The 16,017-nt window shown below is 37.5% G+C and overlaps 1 protein-coding gene across 2 annotated transcripts; it reads right to left on the reverse strand.

Moving 5' to 3' along the window:
• Window positions 1-349: 349 nt before the first annotated feature.
• On the reverse strand, window positions 350-13,624 carry rnf144ab (ring finger protein 144ab). Of its 2 annotated transcripts, XM_043219875.1 has the most exons (9): window positions 13,357-13,624; window positions 10,913-11,481; window positions 5,156-5,309; window positions 4,536-4,640; window positions 4,379-4,439; window positions 3,739-3,949; window positions 2,641-2,788; window positions 2,368-2,457; window positions 350-1,710 (listed from the first exon to the last, which is right to left on the reverse strand). In XM_043219875.1, the coding sequence occupies exons 2-9, from the start codon at window positions 10,921-10,923 to the stop codon at window positions 1,579-1,581; spliced, it is 912 nt and encodes a 303-aa protein (XP_043075810.1). In that variant the 5' UTR covers window positions 10,924-11,481; window positions 13,357-13,624; the 3' UTR covers window positions 350-1,578. The 2 variants fall into 2 exon arrangements, with proteins under 2 accessions (XP_043075810.1, XP_043075812.1); XM_043219877.1 differs by lacking the exon at window positions 10,913-11,481 and having other exon boundaries at window positions 351-1,710; window positions 13,357-13,621.
• Window positions 13,625-16,017: the final 2,393 nt, after the last annotated feature.

A 16,017-nucleotide genomic window follows, 5' to 3' on the forward strand; every position in this document is an offset into this window, starting at 1 on the left:
AATGTGATACAATTTTGAGTAAATACAAAATTGAGTTTACAGAATCTTTATAAACCTATTACTTATTTTGTAGCACTTTTTATTTTTTTAAATGTATTTTAAAGGTAAGTTGGTTTTCCAACTTGACAGACTGATTTGAATGATTTTATGACTTTGCAATTATGACTTTTTTTTAAATACCAGCGTCCCAGAATACTTCCCAGGACACTGAATTGAAATGAAATTCAATTTCAAAATTTTGCAGTCAGACACAAAAGATTCAGCTTTTATATTGTTCTGCCATAAGGGAAGTTATCTTATAGTCTGTAAATAGTTGTTTTAATGCACAAGAAAAGCCAAACAACAGTATTGCAGCATAATAATATATTTAAACGTGAAAAACATGTACATGTAAATACACATTATATACAGTTAGTGACAATTAAAAAAAAAAAAAAAAAAACATTGAAAAGGCATACCGTTTTTAACAAAGAACAAAAACAAAAATTAGGTTTATCATCAACTAGTTATTAATGTGCTAGACAGTGAACGTGGGCTTACGCATCACATTTGGCAAATTATTCCCAAAGTATTTAAACAAAAAAAAGGACAAAAATTAAATAAATACGTAACTCCTAGAGTGACCTGAAAAGTAAGAAGTTAAGCCTCACTGGCCTGATTACTTTGACCTAAATTGGCAGGCACATGGTAATGCAGGTTGCAGTTGCATTTTCAACAGGTTCTGGATAAGACCCTTCTGGGGTTGGAAAAACAAACAAAATCCAACATGTGTGTGTTATGTCAACAGAATGCATGTGTAGCGGACATCATTTACAACATGTATAAAATATTAGCTTACTTTAATGATATGCTTGTGAAAGCTCTGTTATAATCAGTGATTGATATGTGACCCACTGTCTGATACCATGATAATAAAATCTCTCAGCAACTCCCAAACCTACAAGCTTCGAGAAGGCATCAGGTGACATGTCTGCTACGTCTATGGTGTGTGTACAGTATCTGAGAAGATTCAAATGGAAGAACAAGGTTTTACTGTCCTATGAAAGAGCGTATAGGAAGCATATAAAAGCAAGTGGTAGTCTGAGGCTCATTAAAGCCCCTGTGTGCGAGGTACGAAAGTGAGACATCCTCGGCCACCAGCATGCATATGCAATTAAATTGAAACCGAGATATTAAGGTTATGTGACTATGCTACGAGAAAATTAATAAAAAGCACTGCTAAGAAACGTTTTCCTGTCAAGTGTTCGTTATATCTCAGGATAAACACCACCAACAACAACATCGAAAATAGCTTGGTTAACCTTAATACCACGTAAAGTGAAGTAAACGAGATACAAGACAATGTGTAACAAAAGGGTTTGCTTCCAAACACTACAGGTCTGTTTAACTTCACCGGCTCATCCAATAACCTTCTCCGCTCCTCCGTAACACCTTTCAACGCGAGTCAGCATACTCTGAAGAACAGTCTCACGAACAGACGGGTCTTTTGCCAATGCACCTGCAAAGTGTGCTCAGTAGAACAAGACGGGATCACAGCCGATCCTCGATCAATTAATCCCAGGAAGCCGAAACGGAGGTCTAGGTTGGAAGAGGGTCGTCGTCGCCACGTTTACACTTGCACTTGCAGCAAAGCACGAAAGGAGTGGCCAGCAAAAGGAAAGGAGAGGCCACTAGTAACAGCAGACCGAAGCCAGCAAAAATCCCAACAACCTGAGCATAGGTGTGACAGATCCAAGGGGGGGAAAAAAATTAAATATTCGTTCAGTGGGTGAAAAAAATAGGATAACTGACATGCTTTTTATAAACCAGTATAGATCTGATACTATAGGCAGTCTGTGATGCCTTGACATGTCAAATCAGATGACATTTAGCCACAGGGGGGCAGTCATGACTTGGAGATCATGTCTTGCTGTCTGTCTTAGTGCTACTTGTACTGATTTAATAAAGAAAGTAAAAAGATGAAGAACCCCCCCCTCCCCCCATATTACCAGTTAAAACCCCCCCAAAAAGCACTGTCAATAAGCAAAAATGCTATACTTAATAAATAAAATGTATTATTTTTGAACAGCCTATATGCCCCCCCCCAAAAAAAAATATGTATCAGTGTGGTCTTATTTATATTTCTCCTATGGTGTTTTTCAGGATCAGCCACCTCTCTCTCTCTCTCTTTTTATTCCTGATATAATAAAGTAACCAAAAACGCAAACCACTTGTAATAAGACATATTATCCCCCTACTATAGAACAATAAATCATGCCCTGATGGCTTTTAGAAAATGGAGGGTTGTTTCAGGTGAATTGTTTGGGCCAGCCTGTCTTTGACACTTCACATCTGCAGTCTAGAGGGATATGCTCATGTAGTACATACCTGTGTCCGATGCCAGATGACGGAGGCTCTGGAATGACCCAGTTTATTCCGGCAGGGTCCTTTATCATAGTGGATCAGTAAAAAGTCATCCTGAAGAGGCGGAGATGAATAGGAGTTACATTGGAGAAACAGCACAGCATATTGCTCTAAACCAAGCATTCCCTATTGAGGGAATGGAATAAGACGTGTATTAGGGCATCCCAATAAAAGTTATTTAGGTTAAATCATTCGATTTTTTTGTAAATGACAACAACAACTAGTTAAACATCTTACATCTAATGACTCCAGGCAGTACCAGCAGAAGGCGTGCTTGCAGTTCTTACACATCATCTGGGCACAGCCTTCATCTCTCTCAATGTAAACTTTACATTTTGGACAGCGTTTGATCGGAGCCTCGTCCTCCTCACTCTTAACATTGGAGCTGAAAGTGGGGAGATGAACATCATGGTCATGAGTGTCATAAATTTAATTCATTTCAACTTGCTAACATGTTAAGCGTGTATTAATATAAATGTGTCACATTTCTGAACATCAGTTCTGAAAACAGATGTGCTGCTTAATATTTTTGTGAAAACTGCAAAATACTTTGAGTAGAAAATTTAAAGGGGTTATCAGATGCCCATTTTCCATAAGCTGATGATAAACTTATGGAAAACGGGCATCTAATAACCTTTACATTTTCTAGGGTTTCTATTTTTTGGGTTTTGATGAAAAGTCTATAACATAATTTGGCTAAAACAACACCCTTTTTACCATTATCAGCTCTGTTTTCAGCAAACCATTTTAGTGCGCTCTATTGGCCTCACACCTCGGATGAGGAGCCATACTCGTGGGACCGTTTACTTGAGCAGTGAAACTTGCTACCTAGCATGTTATTAGAAAAGGTGATTTGCAAAGTTTAGAGGGAGAGATGTCAAGAAAAAAAGAAAAGATGACTGCTCTGTTCATTATTAGATCCGACCATAGAACACCTCAATTGCTTTGAAGCCATTCTTATCTACTCCTGCTCAGGCATCAAAACAATGGCGGACTGATAACGGCTCACTCAGGGCGGGTCTAAGGTAAAACCCTAGTGTCAATCAACAATCATGGGAGGGGCCTGTGTCTGTGTGATATTCATACAAGTAGCATTATCAGGTGGTTGTGTACACACACACACTGCTTAACAATTAGTTAAAAAAAAAAATAAAAAATCCTGTGAAACGTAAATTATTCAAATGCATCAATTTTCAGATTTCACACTCCTTAAACCGTAGATTCTTCCATGATAGATAAAGGGAAGATAATGTATTCATTTTTACAAAATAAGTTGCACCCACAGAAACAAGATTTCTGCTGTGAATTCTACATGATTTGACTCAGAGGATTTACCTGTTTTCGCCCGGCAGGAAGGTGGTAATTGGCACGCTCTCCTGACATGCCTGGCCGCTGTGACAGTCTGCCCTGCAGGCAGAGCAGAAACGCAGACTGCACTGAGGGCACTGCACCGGCTGCGGCAGCTGCACCTCTGATTCATTCAGCTGGCACACAGCTTGGCATGAGGACGATGGGCACCAGGTCCGACAAGGATCCAGAAGCACCTCTGCAAGGAAAAACAAACAGCGCTTTTGGAATGATGACCTATTTGATTTGATCTGTAACGACATCAGACATCTACATTCCCAGTTTGACATTTGGAATCAAATTTAGTTGAGATAAATGAGGCCAATGTATGAACACAAGTTTAGTCTGTATGATGCAAGAACTTCCTCCCCAGTAAAAAAAGTCTAAGCTGCAAAAAAAAAAAAAAAAAAATCATTCTGAATGAAACATTTAAATGTCCTGATCACTTTTATTTTGCACAATTCTGTGTAAACGTTTCATGAATGTACTAAATTTTGATGCAGGTTATGAAGAAAATTCATAAGGCATTAATAATTTTAAATGCAATGCATTTCTTAAAGGCACAGTAGCAAAAAAAACCCCAAAACTTTGTCAAGAGAATATACTTAAATCTATCTGAAAAACTCACCTCGCTCAAACTGAAGTCTCTTATAACGTTGCATGACCTCGCTAGCCACCATAAACTCAATCTATATCAGATAAAAAGAATATGAGCGAGACAGACTTTTAATACAGCACAATTATTTCTAGTCTCCGGCGAAAATACCAAATGTATGTGAGCTTACCTCGTTTTCCAGCAAATGTCCCCTTTTTGGACAGGCAGAGTCTGGACAGCTAATAGCCGTTTCAAGGCCTTCTTTAATGAGGAGTTCAACATATTGCTTCAAACACTGTAAGAGACAGATTCTTATTTTTTTTTTTTAATCTTTGAAAAAATAATGAGAAGACTGCTGCCTGTGGTTATGTTTCCACCCACAAACGCTCTGTTCATTGTAGTCAAGCCAACATCAGACAGTCACAGCATTCTGCTGAGACAACGTTCAAGAGCTGCTTGCGGAGAACAGGCCAGTTTGGCCGAGATCAAGATTCAGGAAGCTAACATGGCAAAAACTGTCAAAGCATTAGTAGAAAATTATATGTATGCATACACAATTATATATATTCTATACTTAAATAGAAAAAAAAGCCTGTATCTATCCATCCATCCTCTCTGATGAAAAATAGGACTCTGGCGGGTCACAAGCAGTTTTTAGAGGCACATGAGCACCAGCTCCTGTATATTTGGTGCAGTTACATTACTACTGTATTCCCATTTGTGAAAAGGCTGCCTTACAATTTGTTTTGTTAGACTGGAATGCACGCAGCTGAAAAACACACTAAAGTGGTCTCTGAAGACAGTCCTTACCAGACTGCAAAATATGCACTGGCACTGGGAGATGGTGGTCATCTGTTCCAGGGGAAACTCTCCCAGGCACAGTTTACAGGACAGAAGGGGCGCCAGGTCCACATCCCAGCTGGGTTCGTAGCGAGAGCTGCTCATGGTACGCAGATCTGGGACACTAAAAGAAAGAAATAATAAAAACAGATACTCTTTACCTTTTATCTAACCAAAATTAAACAATTTTAAATGCATCGAGTGAGTTTAGACACCTAGTAAGATATACAATTACAATATTTGATCATTTTAAAGTTATATTCATAGCTTTAATTTTGAGCATTCACGTTCATTAAAATTATGTACAGCACAACTAATATTTCCACTAGCTTTATTTGTTTTTGTGTTATTTCCATTAGTTGCTTAAAAAGTTTAACTTTTTAATCTAACTGAAAACATTTAATAATAGTTTATTGCAATTTACAACAACACAGACCACAAAATTATAATGAACAGCAAGGAAAAGACATAAATTCTGAAATTTGCCATTTCAAAAAAAAAAAAAAAAAAAAAAAAGGTGCAATCTAGAGATAAAAATAATGGGGGTTGACAGACACTTCCCCTTTAACTATGACCATGTTTACAAAGATTTGGGGTCTCTCACTCCTTATCTATTAAAACGTTTAGTCTGCCACAAGAGTTTTCCCTTCAGAGAGCTTCTGCTGTTTGCCAAGGGCTTGTCCAATCAGTCAATGGCAAGCATGTCAATATCCCTCAGTACTGCTGCCAGGCAACCCAAAGAAAACTAATGACCGTCTCTACTGGAGAGCACTACAGAACAGACTCCCTCAGAGAGTACGAGCCACACAGCGCAGCCTGCTAAAAACAAACAGACTCCTGCAAAACACACTGTATCCGTGAACTTTCAAAAGCACCTTCACAATATGCCACAGCCAAACTTTTGCACTAGAAAGTAATGCGCTTCACCGCACCACCTCATCACACACACTATACACGCCATCACGTGCTGAAAGAATTAATTGTTGAGGAACATTCAGATGGTCTAGTTAGTACGCTTCCCCGCAGCAGATATCTGTGTAGGTGGAGACAGATGGAGACTCATGTGCTTGCGCCTGCAGTATCTCATTGTGTTGTGGTGGGAATAGTCGACAGCCCAAACAGCAAAGGGCTCTCAGCAGGCTGTGCGTCTCTCTGTTTGAGCCTCTCACCTCCATCACACACCCACACAGCCTTAAACCAGACACAGTAACTCGCATGTCATATGTAAAGCCACGTGTACGGGATGAGATTATGCTGTTCTTTATGATTGTCGGCTGTCAGATACGGTCCTGGCGAGACCTTGGATAAAAGCCAAAAGGCAGACTGTGAGACATCAGTGTTTTATGTCTGACTGATTATATGATGTACATCTTAGGACACTGCTGATGTGGTAATCACAGCTCTTTCTGACATCTTCACATTCAAATGATACCACACAAACGAAGAAAATGACATTGCGGCATATATGGGGTCCATCATTGACAGGCATTGATGATAATGTGAAAGGAAGGCAATTTTAGATTTCCTTCTTTGACGCATTAAAATTCCACTTGCCGTGCGCCTAATTGGTTCTTCATTAGACAGTTGTCATAAGAGCATCTACAGTGTAGGACTAAAAACAAAAATGTCTGACTCTGTCAGTATTTCATGAGATGCCCATATACATCACAGCTGCAATTAAATGTCTTCGACTATGAATGAAAACAAACGAAAAGGTCGCAGAGTTTGCCCTACCATGAAGGAAATCTTTCTAAATTATCAAAATTGGTCTCAAATTGTAGCCACATTCTTGCAGCAGCGCCTTCAAGTGCTCCAATTCTGGATTTTTGAAAATTACTTTTAAATGCAGTGTGTACTTTTCTGCTCTAATTGAATGTATACATCCTGCAAAGTTTTAAATCTGAAAATGCATAGTTATTTATTCATGCATAATGTTATTGAATCATTAAAACAAGTAGTTTTTACTAGTAGTTTTTTTACGTGTTGACATCAGCATGACACCTTAGCATAGTGCCCACTTGTTGTGCCAGAATTATTTTCTTTCCTTGATCCAAACACTGTTTTAAGTCACCAGAGGGGTTTGGAAAAAAAAAAATAATTTACCTAATCATTAAAAATAAATGCATATAAGAAAATGAAAGTGCTTGTCGACCTGTCAAAACCAACATACAAAACCTTTCATAATCCATAATAGGGGCACTTTAATACATCAAATAGCATCAGGAAAAACTACATTATCTGTGTTATGGCGGGGCAATAAAGTTATCCAATGGCCAGACAAGTTTTAGCCAGAACTTCAGACTGATGGCTGAAAGTCAGGACTACATGGTAGAATCACTGGCTGAAGGCTGAAAGCCATGAGACCGTTTGACAGACATCACTGTCAAACAACCAGTCACAGTCGCATGTTTCCGACAGACATTTTGGGGAGTGCTATTCTATGTCGGACGCATTTTAAAGATAGGTTGTGAAGTTGAAACATTTCACATACTTTTAGTCAATCCTGATAAGCTCTCATCATCACTGTTGTAAACACAACGACCTTCTTCCTTCACTGAAACTTTCTAGGAGGAATGTTACAGATCTCTACATAAGTATTCCATATGCATCAGACATTGAACTAAAAAAGGTACATGGGCGTGATTGTGAGGCTTAAACCAGACAAGTTTCAATCTCTCCTCTCAGAAACGTGAAACAATCATCCATTGTAGTTGAAATGGCCACGCTCTACAATCCAATAAATTCCCAATGGATGACTTCAAGATTTGATGGAGTGTACATTTAGCCACAATAAAAAAAGAAAAGAGGTTTAAATCACCAATAAATGCAACCTCTGGAGGACGCAGCAAATGTCCGTCAGCCAAAAAACAATAAGCCTCTAAGAAAGTACTCTACCAAAAAGATCTAACCCATCAAAAAGCAGATTCAGATACAAACAACTATAACAAATGAAATAAAAGAACAAATGACCAGAAACAAAGATGTCCACCAAACATAAAATTAAAAGGGCAATTCACAGGCATGAAAGAAGGCCTATAAATCTCCATTGTGCATTCATCTAAACAGGGACTAACCACATCTGGAGCTCTTTCTCCATGGGTCAGGAAATACCCTATATAACGGTCTCACACAGTGCTTTGGCACAATGAACCCCTCATAGGGTCCAAGATGAAGACAGAGAGTGGCCAACAGTTTGGCAATATATAATTGAACTTTACATTTGCAGACGGAGGTTAATGGTTTGAATTAGCTGACACCTGTTAAGCACATTTTCTTGTAGTGTGTGGAGATTTAAAATAGTGCTTACAGACTACTTAAAGAAATGGGTTATGCTGTTATACAAAAAAAAAAAAAAAAAAAAAAAAAAAAAAGCATTGGGGCACCAGAGATGCCAATATAGCTCTCATCTGAGCTTTTAGCACAAGTATGAGTAACATTATATAATAAATAATAAAGGTCTTATGTAAGATCTATTTATAATCTATCTAGGTTAAAGCCAAATTAAGCTGTTCTCAATTGTAGCTCTAACTGTCTCTTGAAAGCAGGGTAAAAACATTCTTCAAAACATTATCTTCCATTAAGAAAGCTTAAAGCTATTTTTTTAATTAATAAAGACAATACTGAAAGAAGTATTTTAAAAGTATGTTTTACACTCAGTTTTTATATCACGCTATTAAAAAGGTACTGCCTGAAAACATTTACAGCAACACTTTAAATAAACCTGACAGAGTTCAGAATGCACATGCTTTTGGCAGGTTTTCCAATTTGTGTCAGCAACAATACTGAAATCCCTGAGCAACCTAATTGCTTAATTGGATTACACTGCGAAGGAGGAGTATACGAATACTTAAGCATAACTGTGCCAGTCAGACTGCTGCTAAGAGAAAGACAGAGACAGAGATTTTGCATTCACAGTAATGTGATAAAGTCTTGAAAAAAAGGCCTTTCATGAACTTTGCTGACATGAAACCTGGGTTCCTGACTTAAGTCTCAGTCACTGTATTTGGAGTAGATTTCTACCGTTCCCTCCAAAGTCATCACTCTGACTCACTATCATGTTGTTCAAGGAATTTTCTGATCTAAAGCGAATCAGTGAACTTCTTGTATAAACCATTCAAACTTTTTTTTTGTGAACAGGATCAAGTGATTAATTGAAAATCAGAAAGAACTTTAAGAAGATGATATTTTTATTGAATAATCATCTCGGTTGTGGTGTACAACATCATGACCTCCAAAGGCTAGATCTATAGCAGTCAAATATTTATGTTGCTTTCTCCCCCTCCATTTTAAAGACTGACAACAACCATTCCTTATTGACCTTTTATTTTTAGACCAACATGACCGCGAGTAGACGCTGACGGAATTAATTTCCAGTGAACGGTTTACCACAGTAAACTTAAGTTCAAAATCACACTTTGCACAAAACGGTGTGGCCATGTGGGAATAGACAGCAAACTTTGAGGGAAAAAAATAAAATAAAAATCAAACGAGCACATGTATCCTTATTTAGAACAGCGAGGTCTGAAATAAACTCTGCAAGGCAGTGTGCAGGTCAGAAGGAGCCGACAGTGTTCCTGCCAAGCACAGGATGCGAGCTCTGCCCAAGGAAACAGCAACACTTCCTGTTTTTGCCATATGCATGCCAGCATATGTATGACTAGGAGCCCAGACTTATGCTCTGCAAGACTAAAAACTGGTGTAACTGTACATGCAGAATGAGTTTTGGTTTGTGTGCCAAAAAAGCTTTGCTAAACCGAAACTGCGCTAAATTATGATTGCGATTAATCACTAAAATCTTTTAGGTAAAAGGTTTAGAATGAGATTTTACCCTTTCTCTCAAAAAAAGAATGGCGGGAATTATGCTGTTGACACTGAAAGGAAATCTTGATCAAAATATGCAGACATCCACAGCCACGCATTATTAAAATAATAAAATGTTGTTTATACCAGTGTAATTGAATCATTTAATGAGAAGATGTGGGTAATAAGATCATGTCAGATAGTAGTTTAATCCCACAAACAAGGATTTGAGATCATTAGCAAGTGTTAGGAAGGTGACAAATCACACTGTGCACTAGAAATCAACCAGATGAATCTCTAGAGGGCTTGTTCCATTTCAGTGTAGACAACACGATCTAAAGAGGATTTAACAGATTATGTGAATGGCTGGGATCAAAGGATTTGTAGAAGTTCAAAATGCACACCCATCATCTCTCATTCAGCAACGTCTAAGAAACCACAAACAATACAGAACTGAATATGTAGGGGAGTTTGTTCTCTGTGTATTCTCTATTCTCGTAAGCGTCTCAATCGATTCTTGGTTTGCTTCCAGAGATTTTTAAAGTAGGTTGCTTTTTTTTTTTTTGGCAAATTTGTAATCTCGGTTTTGAAGTCACTGGCCTGTGGCCTCATTAACTCGGAGATTAACCTACTTCATTGGGATTCCTTCTACTGATCTGTTCACTTCAGATCCACTGCCATTCATTGTTCTTTTGATGTCTGGAATCGTTTTAAGTTAATATTTGATTCTGGCAGAAAAGGCTTGATTCTGTGGCTTGACCTCACAGTGTATAATATCCAGACCATGTACTTAGAAGCTGTACTTGTACTGTATCTAAGACATGGACTTCGTGAAGAAGCTAAATTCATGAGTGAGCTGAAATAATTCATTAAAAACCCACACCCAAAAAAAAATAAAAAATAAAATAATAATAATAATTTGCTTACCAGCAGATCATGTGATTTAATCAAAATCAGAAGTCCACAAACATGTGAAATTTTAGGCAATGTGGGTCAAACATGAGGCCTGTGAAGGAGTACAATCTGGTGATTTGCAGAAGAAAGTATAAATCTTAAATGACACTCGTACATTTCGCATATTTGTATGATATATTCATAACATTCTACTTTTAGCCACAGCAGGACGTTACAGCTCGCGTCTTAAAGAGGCAAATGAACCTCTTTAAAAAGTTCTAAAAGAAATATTACTCTTAAATGTGAATTTCTTAACACACTACACATGCCAAGATACATAAATGCTTATGTGATAGTGGAGTTTGACTGAAGGTCTGTAATTTAATCATACATCCAAACACCATGTTGTATATAAGAAAATATAAGGGTTGGACTGGGCCTTATATGTCCTAGAATTATGTGCCACCGCTGATGTGGGCTGATTTTATGGTCCAGTAGACATCGGTACATCTCTCTTGATGTAAAGTTGGTAATCAGCATGCAGTGAGTCACCACAGCCTCTTGTCCTCACTACACTGAAGAGATGCTCCCTGATCACAGGTCTGAAAATTCATAAACAACACATTAGTAGGCTAATTTATTTGGTCTGGCCTGGATAACAATTCACCTACCTGTGCTGAAACATTAACAAATCCTTGACGTAATAGTTAAAGTGTTTGTGCGTATCAAGCAGGAAGACTGAAAGCTGGCAGGGACAGTTTGTTCCGGACATGGGAAGTCCCTGTGCATTTCATGAAAGGGACATTCAGATCTGACCAGCTGTACTACGGCAGACACCAATGCCCCTCTTTCATGCTTAGTCCTCTTCTGCAACGTCACTCGGTGCAATCATCTTCCCCCTCTTTTTATATTTATGTCTGAACATCCCAATGTAGGATAAAAGGCACCAATCGTCACAAATAAATGCAAAGAAAGTAAAATTAAATCTCTAATCAATCATTTTAAAATCATAGGTTGCTGCAGGTTACAGCTTACACTTATTCCTGTCAAAGAGCAGTTAACTTCATATGCAATTAATTTCAGAACTTCTAATTCATAACGCCAATCAAAAGATATATATCTAGAGTTCAGTACTTGAATTAAGCATGATCTGGGTCACTCTTAGATCGGCCACAGAAAATGCCTGGCTGTGGCTGTTAGTTGAGTCAAACTAAGCTGAGAAGCTTTGCAGGAGTCTGCCTGAACAAGGCACATGTCCAACTCGGCCCTGCTCTTCTACAATGCACTGAGGACTCCAAGAAAATATTGTCGGATGGATAAAATCTGAAAAACATTGTGTTCGTGCAAGCTATATGTGAACCAGACTTGTGGTTACAGGTAGGGTTATTATCATTAACAAAGAGCAAAACTATTTAAAACGTTTTTGTTAACTGAAACAAAGCTGAAATCAAACCAAATATAAATATTAGAAAATATGGGGAAAACAAAACTGAAAATTGGCAACTAAAAAACAAGTTTAAGGTTAAGTTTAATTAAATAAAATTATATAAAAATATAAATTATTATATTAAAACTAAACATGGAATTTAATAAATCTAAAATCTAACCAATGCATTTAAAAAAACAAAAACAAAACCCCCCAAATCTAAAACCAATAAAAATGACATTTAAAAAAAAAAAAAAAAAACTATAAAAGCGCATAAATAATACCAAAATATATAATAATTTAACTTATTTGAAAACATGCAATACTACTATAAAAGAAAAAAAAAACTTAAAAAAGAACTATAGAATTACTTAACTAGGAATATACAGTATAATGCTTGGTTATCAATACTGTTAATCAGACAAAAATGCTTTTTCCCCCCCAAATTAAAAGGGTTTCCTTTTGCATTAAACATCCTGAGTAAACAATCAATGTGGGAAGAATTTTACAATAAACTGTTAGGCATTATATAACAAGCTATTAAGAAGAACTCCCAAAACCATTGAAAAGGTCATGTTTTGACTGAGCTACATCCTGGGAAGGAGGCGCACAAGATCTCGTCTGTTTTCGGAGTGGTCTAGCTGCCAGTAAACAACAAAAATGTGTATTTACAAAGTAAAACGCATGACATTCATATAGATGTCAGATATTACAGCACATTAAAGCCACTGATGCTCACGTTCAGAGGGAAAGCCTTATAGGGAAACCTGTTGTCGTAGGAGCAGATTTCTTAACGACACGCATAAGATATAATGGAGTTACCCTGGAATATGTGGATCGGCTGAATCTGACAACACGCTGGGATTCACCTAACCCCGGTGTACTCATTCAGTGATACAGTATATTACGCGTTTCAAAGAGACAGCGGTTACATTTTCAAACACAACATGCAAGGTGGCACGCGACCAAAACAAACCACAGCCGTCGTGTCAGAAGGCTTTGAACCGGCTCTGCTCATTGCCAGAATAACAACACTACATGCATCTCTTACCTTACGATGAATCTATTAACGTTAGTTGTCAATCCGTTATAAGAATGCCATCAGCTCCATGCACAACTAAGCACGTCTTCCCATTCGTCCACATTTGTCACAGACAAATAAAAAAAAAAATAGCTCACATAACCAAAGCACAGAAAGAGGCTAATATATCAGAGAAGCGCTATCTGCTCTAATTAACATCAGCTGGTCGGACTGGTCGCTGTGTCTCTCTGGAGAGGCGCCATTTGACTGCGCATGGAGGCGCGCGGTTGCCGAGACGCGACGCTCGCGGGCGCCTTCTGCCGACGCGACGCGGACGGTGCTGTCGGTTCACGGCAGAGAAGCGGGAACTGCCATCTGCTGGTGCTGGTCGGGAGCATCGCGCGCAGGGCTGTCCTAGTTTGACCTGCTCCTGAGACCGAAATTCAGTGTGCAGTAAATATTTCAATTAAATTAGCGTTGCGAGAAATTGCGTGTACTTCTACTGAAAAAAAGAATTTGAATGGAGTTTGATGCGGGTCATTTTGAAATTACATCGACAAAAAAACCCTACTGCTTTAAAATAACAAATTAGAGCTGTATTATAAAAGTTTTTGATTAAATAATGTATGTGTGTCCATTGTGTTTATTTATTAAATACACACACGTGCATGTATATATTTGAGAAAATATATTGTTTATATAGCAAACGTTATAAATTATATACAAATTATATAATCATGCATACATACATGCATGCATGTAAATATTTTCAAAATGTATACATGCATGTGTGTATGTATTTATGTTTGCATAATAATTGTAATTTCATATGTTAATATGAATTGTTATAGTTTTATCTGTTTCTTTAAGCACAGAATTAATTACAGACGTTGATTGCTGATAAATGATGATCACAATAAACCTCAGCTGTACTACACCATGTAGCATTTATGCACAGGTTTATTCAAAAGATGAATTATTACATGTTTAATCCAACTAAGCTTTAAACATGTTTATTGGAAAGGAATTCAACAATATTACAATTACTGTACATGCACTTGTGAATCAGTCCTTAATCACTTACACTTTGCAGGCAGAAAACAATTCCACAGTAAAAAAAAAAAAAAAAAAATATATATATATATATATATATATATTATATATATATATATTTTATTTATGCTTCTATTTTTATATAATTTTTATGCTTCTATTTTTGGAACATTTTGTTGTTGCCATTGCTGGCCACTAGGTGTCAGTATGAGGCTTACAAGCTGACAATACCCCATATGGCAACGTCACAAAAGATTTAATTCATGCTGTAATAAAAAAGTGCACTTGTCTGCACCGCGGAACATGTCAGGACATGTTACAGCATGTTATTTTTCAAGATGTTGGTTGTTTTGGAAGTCTGTGTAATAATCTACATGCTAATCCGATGTTTGGAAATTATATCCTGCAAAGCATGCATACCGCAATTTGCAGGATAGTGCAGAAAACAGAATCTAATTACACAACATGTAATTATGAATGCATTAAAGTTTAATGCAAACCAACTGATAATGTGGTTACAGAATGTCGAACTGGATGAATCTGAAAGTATTTACCACATAAAGGCCTTTTTTCTACCAAACAGAGACATGTACAGATTTATGATTCAACAGTGAAATAACATTTTTGTGAAGTAAAATTACCTGAATATATGCATACTGATTTTCTCGTTGATGTAATATTATTGGGTATATTTACAGGTATACCGACAAGACACCAGTGGAAGAAATGAGCTGTTAGGAGAGAAAATATCAAGTGCGCAGCTTTCTTAGTGAAAAATGTTGGAAAGCACAGCAGGTCAGATATTGCCTTGTGGTTTGGTGTTTACCTTTGCACTCCATGTAGCCCAGGGCCAAGTCACTATGGCAACTTCCTTGCACCAGGAAGAGAATAATTGCAGTTCGGAATTCCAAATGGATGGTGTGCCTTGTTGAAGGTGATAGTTTTGTGCCTCTCATTCAGATACTGCAATCTGTCTGAGTAAGGAAAACAGTCACATATCGACCTGGTTCCTGTGGTGAGTTTCTGTGTTCACGTGTTGCAAATCAGTGGATTTGGAGCCCTGAAAGCTGCCATGTTTTATGTCATGAGAAGACACATATGGGATTTTGTTCATTAGTCCAAGTCATATATCTTTTTTTAAGTAGCTGCATTTTTCCTCTTTGGCTCCAGCATGGCTTGGAGATAAATTCTCTTCTTTTTTTAATGTTTCTGCTATGAAGGATCACTTTAATCTGTCAGCTATTTTCCTGCCTGCATTTGGGTGGTATATTCTGAAGGAAATGTTAAATTGCATGTGATAAAGCTCTGAAAAGCACAGGCTCGATATTACAGAAATCCACTTCCAAAAACAGTATAAGTGTGAAAGATCGCGGATGTCTGAAGCTGTTCTAGAAAATTGTTTGGAAAATGTTTATGGCTGAGGCCAGACGTTTCAATAGAGATCTATGCGATCCAGAAATTTATGTGTACTTGGGGTGACATTTGTGAAATTATGCGGACAAAAAAAGGTCCGTTGTCTGCTGTCAATAGTGTAGTGATGTACGAAGCACAGCTCAAACAGAAGTCACTTTCTAGGTAATCAATGCAGCCAATCTAAAAAAAAAAAAACAGAAAGAAGAAGAAGAAAACAGAAAACTG

This window comes from Puntigrus tetrazona, chromosome 20 (assembly GCF_018831695.1).
Source record: "Puntigrus tetrazona isolate hp1 chromosome 20, ASM1883169v1, whole genome shotgun sequence".
NCBI lineage: Eukaryota > Metazoa > Chordata > Actinopteri > Cypriniformes > Cyprinidae > Puntigrus > Puntigrus tetrazona.

Coding starts and splice junctions, on each gene's coding strand:
- rnf144ab (XM_043219875.1), bottom strand. Junction 4,440..4,535: donor GACATTTGCTGGAAAACGAG/GTAAGCTCACAT, acceptor TATCTGATATAG/ATTGAGTTTATGGTGGCTAG. Junction 3,950..4,378: donor GAGACTTCAGTTTGAGCGAG/GTGAGTTTTTCA, acceptor TTTTCCTTGCAG/AGGTGCTTCTGGATCCTTGT.